Genomic DNA, 10,646 nt, shown 5'->3' with positions numbered 1-10,646 from the left:
AGTTTTTCTTCCTGTACCTACCAAGAATATAAATTTTTTAAAAACTGGCACCAGCTCCTCTATTGTGGCTCCTGTATATTTTTTTGAAAAATGTATTTATTTGGCTGTGTTTGGGTCTTTAGTTGCGGCAGGTGGAATCTTCCCTCACAGTGTTCCAGATTCTCTCTAGTTGCGGCATGGGGGGCTGGCACAAGAGCTCAGTAGGTGTGGTGTGTTTGCTTAGTTGTCCTGTGGCTTGTGGGATTCTGGTTCCCCAGCCAGGGATTGAACCCACGTTCCCTACATTGGAAGGCAGATTCTTAACCACTGGACTACCAGGGAAGTCCCAGCTCCTGTTCATTCTTATTGCTGCTGTAGAAAATTTTCAAATGTAATTGTGGAAATGTTTGTTTTGTTACTTTTTCTCTAGTTTCCAGCAAACATATTGACATTCTTCTAAAAACCATTTGCTCTAGATTTTACCTGGGGAATATTCTACATGTGGTTTACCATCTCTGTGAAACTCATAAGTAAATGAATGAAAAATTGATAAAATGTCATGCAATATCACTGACAACAGACCAGGACAGTGATTTAGTAACCAGAAGTGTGTGGTTTTTGTTCACACTGTTCAGTAATGTGTCTGATGAATAATTATAGCCCCACATCAAGTAATGAAACTACTGGCTATAGTCAGATAGATAGTGGGGCCTCTAAATTAACTTTCTCCAGCCAAACTATGTGGAATATAAGAAATTATGAAACTGACTTGCAGTACACTTACAAGATACATTCAAACAAGATGTTCTCTTAAAAAACTGCTTGAAACAAAGAATTACTGAATTTTGTGGGTAACAATACCAATTTTGCAGGGCTTGCCTATCAGCTGTCTTGTTTATATAACTAAACTGGTGTGCCTCACATGGGGCACTTGGTTCTAAGCACCCAGAAGCCTCTGCCTGACTGGATGCAGGACCCAGCAGGCCTGTGGCTTCAGCCTCACTTACCACTTTGTTTTTACAGTTTCTGATCCTCAAAGGTGCATGTGTTGTTTTTGAACCTGGCTTTTTGTTTTCTAATTTTATTGATGTATTGTTGATTTACATTGTGTTAATTTCTGCCGTGTGGCAAAGTGATTCAGTTATATATACATTCTTCTTCATATTCTTTTCCATTATAGTTTATCACAGGTTATTAAATATTGTTCCCTGTGCTATATAATAGGACTTTGTTGCTCATCTATCCTATATATAACAGCTTATATCTGCTAACCCCAAACTCCCAATCTTTCCCTCCCCCACCCCCTCCCCCTTGGCAACCACAATTCTGTATTCTGTGTTTGTGAATCTGTTTCTGTTTTTCGGATCATGTTATTTTGTAATTCACAGGTGAGCATGTGGTATTTGTCTTTCTCCGTCTGATTTACTTGGCTTAGTATGATCATCTCTAGGTCCATCCATGTTTCTGCAAATGATGCTTCATCCTCTTCTATGGCTGAGTAGTATTCCATTGTATACATCTACCATATCTGCTTTATCCATTCACCTGTCAGTTGACATTTAGGTTGTTTCCAAGTCTTGGCTATTGTGAATAGTGCTGCTATGAACATAGGGGTGTAGGTATCTTTTTGATTTAGTTTTGTCTGGGTATATGCCCAGGAGAGGGATTGCAGGATCATAAAGCAGCTCTATTTTTAGTTTTCTGAGGAAGCGCCATATTGGTTTCCATAGTGACAGCACCAACTTACGTTCTTACCAACAGTGCAAGAGGGTTCCCCTTTTTCCCACACCCTCTGCAGCATTTGTTATTTGTAGACTTTTTAAATGATGGCCATTCTGTGTGGCGTGAAGTGGTACCTCATTAAATTGTTATGATTTGCATTTCTCTAATAATTAGCAATGATGATGGCTCTGTTTTTTTTAAAGTTCCCTTGAGCTTATTTTTATCTATTATTGTTACATGTTCGGAGTTACAAAAAGAGGGTAAAGTGAGAACTTAAAATGGCATCTTTGGTGTTATAATAAAAGGCATTACCAAGTTGAGGGTTCATCTTAAGTACTGCTTTGTATATTAGAAAATTAGAGATCCTAAAAGGTGTCAGGCTACAAGTGAAAAAAAAAAGATGTGTCTCATTTGTAGTGTCTGTGTGTATGAAGGCCTTCTGCAGGCCCTAAATTCATATATCATGTGGGTGGATTCCTCAGTAAAGAGTACCCTGCACATATATGAAACAGGATTTGTTCCCTTTTCTTAAAGTAGCTAAGGACTTCAGTTGCTAAGTTCCTTCCCTAGTTTAGTTCGATGCAGCTACTTGTTAAAGAAAAAATATTCAATGAGATGTCTTAAAAATGATAAGGCAGATTTCATTCAGGACGTTAATGCTGGTATAGGGACAACTGCAGTGGGATGTTATACTGTGGAGAGACCAGGTTCAACTCCAAATCCAGCTCGCGCAAGACGGAATTTAGAGCCCAGGAGCAGGGATAGAAAACAACGAAGAGGAAACCAGGGATAACAGGGCTTCTGGTTAAACTGACTTATCAGAATTCTAGCTGAAGGCAGGCCAGGGTGATAAGACATCACCTAGGGCAGGTGTCCCCAACCCCCAAGCCGCAGACCCGTACCTCCTATCAGATCAGTGGTGGCATTAGACTAGAAATAAAGTGCACAATAAATGTAATGTGCTTGAACCATCCCCAAACCACGTCCCCACCCATTGTCTGTGGAAAAATTGTCTTCCATGAGAGCAGTCCCTGGTGCCAAAAAAGGTTGCAGACCGCTAAGGGATGCTGAAGGATGAGGAACCAGTTTAGATATTGAGGGTGGAGGGTCAGTTTAACACTGAAACACTTTCAGTTTAACACTGAAAGATGTTAAACTGGGATTCTTGTGAAAACTTTATTTTCTGAAGTACACAGATAGGCCTAGGAAGATATTCAGGAGCCTGACGAAAGCTTGGGCAAGCAAAAAATCACTATCAGCTTCTGTATCAAATATCCCATGATCCAGAATGCAGCTTCAGACTTCATTTTTATAGTATACTCTTTAAAATTACAATTTCTACAGTAACCAAATAATTCATAGCACCTCTTGTCCTTATTAAACAATTTTCACAATACCGAGGCCTCAGTCTGTTCCAATGTATTTGGAGAAGTATGTTAACATCCTCTAGTGGTGAGTTTATGAATAAAAAATCATGTTGCTGCAAACCCACTGTGGGTGTTTGGAGAACTGAATGTTCTCTGTCTTCAGGCTCGACTTATCCTTTGTCTTTAGCCCTTTCCATGGAAAGCTCTTAAGACATGCTGATTCCCAAGAGTTTCTATTATTCTGAACTGAAAGAATAAATCTCAGATTTTCAAAACTCAGTTCACCCAACACACTGAAAGATGTCTGCCCTTAAGAGTAACACAATTCCCAATCAGCACACCAAGGTTAGGAGCAATTCCCGGAGCTCTACTTATTAAGCCAAGTCCTGTTTCTCTCCTACTCAAGAAAGCCTTGTTAAGTAAAAAGCACACGGAGAATGCCCAATGAGGCCAGTAACTGATGGCCAAGTGCCACCTGACATTCACAGGATTCTTTGGCTCTTGAACTTACTACCAAATGAGGGCGGTTTCCCTTCCCATCATCAATGACAATATACCCATTTCTATAAACTCGCTATTTTGAGAATCAAGAATTAGTCAACAGAGAAAAATTAAGGAGATTTATTTTTGGTAAAACCACACAACTAATTTGAATAAGGCACATTCGTCAACATCTATGAGAAACAAATGCAAACACAATCATGGTTACATAAGGAAGAAGGGGAATACCCAGAATTTTGACAATACGGGCAAAGCCCATTTGTGTTTGTTTAGTAGAAAAAAAGCAAAATGCGGTTGTTTGAAGGTCAACGTGTACTTCTTTTATGACAGGGATGACAAACAGGTTTTAATCTCCTGTAATCTGACCAACCAGAAGCAAATGCCTGGAGCTCTGGGCTGAGAAGGCAGAGGCCAGCGTGGGCACAGGAAGAAGGCTCTGACTGCCGTGGGCGGGGATGCCAAGTGTCACATCTTCCTGCCTACCCAGCCCGCTGCTTCCCAAGTCCAAAATGTTCTTTCTGGTTCAGGTGACTGCTCCTGGGCAAGGACAAATTTAGTTTATGAGCCTCAATAAGGAGAAGTGGGAGATCATTTCTCAGTATAGGAACCAATCTATGGATTTTTAAAGCCATCAAAACAAACTGAAGTAAACAGAGCATTTACCCTGGAAGGAAAGGCATTGAAGACTAAATTATTTGTATCTTTACCAATTATTTACAGATGAGGGGATACTGGTTGTGTTCTCAGGGCGTTTAGACAAAGGCTAGTGCTCTTAACTAGTTAGTATATTTTTTAAACCAGTCGAGGAGCATTGCCATATATAGATCTGATAGGGCAGTATTTTGGAAATGAGTTTCAATAGCCCAGACTCTGAATGAGGAAAATTTAGGCCCCACATCATCAGCTACTTTACAGCTTAAAGCCTAAAACTTAACATAATAGGAATAAGGGATATTTTAAAGACATCTGGAAAAACTGTTTTACACAGATATTTTTAGTTTGTTCTCTCTAGAATTGGTAATACCTTCTTTGTAAATGTATTATTCAAAACAAGTATTTCCCATCTGGCTCACATGCTTCAGTATTTCATAAACTCATAGAACCCTTAGAAATATTTTAAAATACTCATTTCATCATAGTTCTATGGATTATAGTATTTGTAATCATTAATAATAATCATAATACACATATAAAGGCAAATATCAACAGTCCCATTGAGCAAGTGATATAGTATCCAAGGTATTTTAATTCTGGAAAAACACAAACAGAAAATGGAACCACTATGACTTTTCAATAAATAAATTTCAAAGTGAAATATATTATGCTCAGATTGACAAAATATTAAGATGAAGATTAGTATTTAACTACATATTCAATATGACATATAGATTAAAAACTGCTTTTATAAAATGATATATTGAAGGCTTTATAAAGATGTCTTACTTTTATAATTATTTTTTATTTCCAGATGATAAAAATAAGGTGTCAGGTTCCTATCTGAAAGTCCTTCTCTATCAATAACCTGTATATAGATATAAGCTTTATTCCCATTAAATGATAATCAGATATAATGATTACATCTTCTGCTTAGGTTTTGAAGTACTAGACACCTGATTATGCTGCATAAAAACTGGTCAGATGTATGCAAACACAGTCCCAGTGAAGACCACCTTGCTAAATTACCACTTTCACATGCTGAATTTGTTGTATTTTTAACATCATTGTTCCTTATGCTTTCTATATAAATCAAACAATTAAAAACTGTGAAAGGGACAAAACTACCTCAGCAGCTATCACTGCTTACCTGGGTCTTTACCTGGAGGATGGTGGGTCACAGGCCTGCTGCACCTTACTCACCACATAAGCTTGGCAGGTTTCAGATGAAATAAATACTTGATTGATTTAAAAATTAGAATTAGAAACAACAGCATTGCTACCTTTGGTTTTATGAATCCCCTAGAACTTCACTGCTAACCCTTGGGAACTGGGAAACTCAAAATTTACCCCATGGGGAAAGACACAAGTCTAGAGATGGTCTATAGTTCTACCAGTTGCTTCCAGAACTCTGGTATCACTAAAAGAAGTGACTTACATTAATGTATAACATAATGAGAATTGTTCTGTGATAATAATTAAACGGCGATGCTTGGATATCATGCATGGTTATTGTATGCCCACATGTCACTGTTCTAAGTCAGGCAAACTATCTATTACAGTAATGAAAGATGAACATAAAAGAAAATTTGGAAACTTGAAAAATGTAAAAAAATAAGTACAACTGAATAGAAATTAACGAGTACATAATAGATTTTATTTGTATATTAAAAAAATATGAAGTTTTATGCTTTAAGAATAAATCATTTTATTCATGAGGAGACCCAGAGCTAACATACTGCTTCTTTTAAAAATGATTTTTGAAATAGTGGACAGAAAACTGACAACAGTTTCAGCTGACTGCACTTCCACATTGAAGGAGACTTTTTTAACGAAGTCAGTGAGTGAATGAAAGTCACTCGTCATGTCTGATTCTTTGTGACCCCATGGACTATACAATCCATGATTCTCCAGGCCAGAATACTGGAGTGGGTAGCCATTCCCTTCTCCAGGAGATCTTCCCAACCCAAGGATCAAACCCAGGTCTCCCACATTGCAGGTGGATTCTTTACCAGCTGAGCTACCAGGGAAACTGTTTTTAACAAAGAAAACCAAAGAGTTTAAAAAAAAAAAAAAGGGACATTTGGAAATGTTTTTCTAAATTATACTGAAAGGAAATGAGGAAACACCATATTCAACTGAATGAAGAAACAATCTTTGTCTGTGATCTGAGTCACTGATGACACGCGCATATTCCACGCTGGTTCCTTATAGACCCGACGTAGCACAGGTCAGCAGGCACCAGTTCTACAAGGCACCACTGGTTTTGTGTAATGTAATGCTAGCATCTGAGATCTAGAAATATTGAAAAAAAAATTGAATATGGTATATAGATTTTCCTTCCATTTCTATTGATTTTATACTGTATTGATACTGATCTTATATACACTATGTTTTAACTTTTTGTTCAGGAAGTTCTCGCCTCAAATCTAGCAGAAGAGTCCTTCACAAAGGCCCCAGTGAAAACAGTTCCTTTAGGTATGTGGCCCTATGCTCAACTGAGCACAGTGTCAGGTCTTGGTTAGAAGAGATTTATATGTTTTTCCTGTGACAAACACTTTCATATAGATTCTTCCTCCCATATCTTTATTATCTCTCTATAGGCATCGATAAAGACGCCTATATCTTCTTACAGTTTTTGAAAATCCTTCTATCCTTTAGTCACTTGACTTTAGAGGTCAAAACCTAGCTGAAATATTCTAGGTTCATGGTGATAGTTCCTAGGTATGGCATGTAATGGGTTAGATCCTTCACTAGGTCAAGATCATTTTACTAAAGTTTCTGCTTTAGGGGTTGAAATGCAAATCAATAATCACTGTCTCTGTAAACACTGTTCTAGAGCTTTCTTACAATCACAGAACATGATCCAACAATTAATATTAGCTGTTAAAACCTCTTAGAATCTACCTACCATTTCTACTTCCTCTCACTAGGTATAATATCTCCTGAGCTTTTCTAATTGTTAACCTACTGGTACTTCTAACTAGAAGGTCAAGAAATGAGCTGCATTGTATAATGTTCCATCACTGTACAATAAGTAAACAGTATGGTAAAGTTATGCCAATGTACCCATATAAAAACCTACTATTCAACTGGTTATTAAAATCAATTCTGCATAAAGCATTCAAACTCATCTTAGACAATTACAGAATTTCATCAGGAGAGACAGAAATGCGGAGTAACAGAAATTAACAAACGCATAGAAATACGCTAGTAAATATGAGTTTACACATTCTGCAATTCATCTGTAGGTCTTTATATTCTTCATAAATAGCAAGTCTCTATGATAAACTTGTATTTCATCTTCTACCTACTCATGAGTTTTAATTCATTTCTTCCTACCCATTTCCTATCTTCCAAGTTGTCTTTTCCCTTAATCAGTGATTTTCAAACTTATCAACAGAACTCTTTATTCCAATTAAATCTTATATAGGATCCCAATATGTAAAATGGGCAAAAGCAGAACCTCCTTCATACAAAAGGGAGAGAGGTCAGTAGACAGCTTGGAAATCACTGCTCTATATCAGAAAATTGAAGCAAAGGTACAGCTGCTGCTGCTGCTAAGTCGCTTCACTCGTGTCCGACTCTGTGCAACCCCATAGACGGCAGCCGACCAGGCTCTGCCGTCCCTGGGATTCTCCAGGCAAGAACACTGGAGTGGGTTGCCATTTCCTTCTCCAATGTGTGAAAGTGAAAAGTGAAAGTGAAGTCGCTCAGTCGTGTCCGACTAGTAGTGACCCCATGGACTGCAGCCCACCAGGCTCCTCTGTCCATGCGATTTTCTAGGCAAGAGTACTGGAGTGGCTTGCCATTGCCTTCTCCGAAAGATACAGCTAGTTACAATTTATTCATTTGCAATGATTATAAACAGTTCCCCATCATTTCCAATATTTAAGAACATTTCTTGAACACAGGCTGCTTTTCCCTTAGAGCTCATTAATGGAAGAAAAACATATAGTATTTAGGTAAATAAGTATTTGAATTCTTATTTCCTTTTTCATACTATTCAAAAGTGCAAAAAAGCATAAGATGTAGTCCTGCAATTAGGTTATTAAAATGACTTTTAAAAATATTTAACATGTAATAGAAAAATTTAAAAAATTTTAACTGCTTTATAACTGTAATTACTTTAATCCGAGTCCAAATACTATCCAAAAGGCTCCTTAGAGTCTCAAGAAAACAAAAATCACTCTGTAGTTACTGTGAGAAGATTATCTTCCCATTTAATCATTCTGTCGCTCTATTTTTGGATTGGAAAAAATTCCTCAGTTGTATATACCTGATTCACTTGAAAGGCGAGAGTCAGGTCAACTTTTAGCTTTGCCAAGCTTAGATTAGAAAGATTTTACAGAAAGTAAAAAAATGAAAATTTCTTTCCTAAAATAAGCTTGTTTGTGCTTTCCAGGCATTTCCTCACATTCATCAACCTCCTTCCACATAAAAAGGCTTTTCAACTGACTTTTTAATAATCCCATGCTGACCATAACCACCTCTGTGCTTAGCTTATACAAAGCAGCCCCGTTCCTCTATGCTCTTCACTGGCTGGACAGGCAGCACCAGGTGGGAAATACGGCTCCACAGCCCACTCAATTTGTCTGAATCCATGTGGCTGAAGGAGCTGGGAGTGTTAGAGTTGGTAAACCTCGCCCAGAGTAAATCTCGTACTTTCTCTTCGGTTTCCCTTGGGCTGACACTTGCTTCTAATGTTTCCTCCTCCAGTAGGACAGTCAGGACCAGGGCCACATCTTTAAAGGCAGCGTTCTCATGGTCACAATACTTATAGAAGATCAAGGTGGAGCCTGCAGGAAGGGATTCAAAGCGATGGACCACTGCTGCCTTCTGGCCCTTCTCAAATCCAGAGCTCAGCTCTGTGTCAACTGAATGCTTGACCTTATCACTGTCCTGCAGGGTTTTCCCAGCCCCATCAATATGAATGGCAGAGACCTTCTGGGCAGATGTGTAGGCATCTGCGACATGGTGGCTGAGGCACTTCAGGGTCTCTCTCCCCTCTTGGGCTGCTGTGAATATGATGGTGGCTGGCTCACTGGGGTGTGAAGCGTTGAGGTGCTTCTGGAGAAATTTACGTCCTCTCTGCCACAGAAAGGAACTCTGGCCTGGAAATTTATCCTTCAGTTGGCTAAAATGAACCAAGAAAGCCTCCACAGCTGGATTTTTGGGGACTGGCTGGGCTGGAGACGAATAGTAGCTATTAACAGAACTTAGCAAAACTATGGTAAGAACCAGGAAGCCAAGAAAGATGGAGCCTGTCAGAGAAAGAGAAAATAAAAGACAAAATTAGAGAGAATGAGTCAGAAATAAAGCCTGTGGCAAACTAAAAAGAGGCAGGTACACTGTCAGATTTTACTGACTTTTGCCTGCTGCTGCTACTAAGTCACTTCAACTGTGTCTGACTCTGTGCGACCCCACAGACGGCAGCCCACCAGGCTCCCCTGTCCCTGGGATTCTCCAGGCAAGAACACTGGAGTGGGTTGCCATTTCCTTCTCCAGCCTAAATCCTTATAATTTTTAGCTGTTGAAATCTACCGGAAATACTTCTTAATTTCTTAAATTATTTAAAGATACAATATCTTTGTTAAAAGGTAAAATCTAATTTATACATTTTTTGCTATATCTAATGATGTGATTTAGAAATGAACTATCAGCATATTCTTCTATTAATACCTTCTCAGAAGTATCTACTACCTACAGGCCATTTTTTCCTAAATAGTCAAAATGTAAAAATGCCACTTCAAAAGTTAATACTTTCGTTCTCACTGAAAAGGCAGCTTTAATAGGAAGCTATATTGAATATCTTTAATAGACTATAATAGAAAATAATATGAAAAAATATACATATATATAACTAATCACTTTATTGCTGCTATTGCTGCTGCTAAGTCGCTTCAGTCGTGTCCGACTCTGTGCGACCCCATAGACAGCAGCTCACCAGGCTCCGCCATCCCTGAGATTCTCGAGGCAAGAACACCGGAGTGGGTTGCCATTTCCTTCTCCAATGCATGAAAGTGAAAAGTGAAAGTGAAGTCGCTCAGTTGTGTCCGACTCCTAGCGACCTCATGGAGTGCAGTCTACCAGGCTCCTCCGTCCATGGAATTCTCCAGGCAAGAGTACTAGAGTGGGGGGCCACTGCCTTCTCCGAATCACTTTATTGCCCACCTGAAATTAGCACTACATTGTAAATCAGGTTTACTTCAAAAAAATGTTTTAGTTTCTTGTTTATGAAAAGACCTTCCTCCATTGGGAATTTCCATTTTGTTAAGGATGGCAAAATATTGGCTAACACACCTAAAGGAAAAATCCCTAAAATTCAATTGCTCTATTCTCATATTACTATCAAACATTAAAAAAAATATTAAAACAATGCTAAAGCTGCTAAATCTGCTAGTTTTCTGGGTATTTCTCTGA

The 10,646-nt window shown here is 38.4% G+C and overlaps 1 protein-coding gene across 4 annotated transcripts in view; it reads right to left on the bottom strand.

Annotated features, from left to right (window-relative positions):
* Positions 1–3,661: 3,661 nt before the first annotated feature.
* LOC129551327 (torsin-1A-interacting protein 2) overlaps positions 3,662–10,646 on the bottom strand; it is a 46,357-nt gene continuing 39,372 nt past the window's right edge. For all 4 annotated transcript variants that reach the window (XM_055419175.2, XM_055419170.2, XM_055419173.2 and 1 more), the window contains one exon: positions 3,662–9,487. In XM_055419175.2, the coding sequence (XP_055275150.2) occupies positions 8,727–9,487 (761 nt within the window). In that variant the 3' untranslated portion in view covers positions 3,662–8,726. The remainder of the gene's footprint in view (positions 9,488–10,646) is intronic.

Source organism: Moschus berezovskii, chromosome 17 (genome assembly GCF_049115385.1).
Source record: "Moschus berezovskii isolate FMDL1 chromosome 17, NW_MosBer_1.0, whole genome shotgun sequence".
Taxonomy (NCBI): domain Eukaryota; kingdom Metazoa; phylum Chordata; class Mammalia; order Artiodactyla; family Moschidae; genus Moschus; species Moschus berezovskii.
Note: the sequence above shows the minus strand (reverse complement) of the source record. Positions and strands in the feature narration are given on the sequence as shown.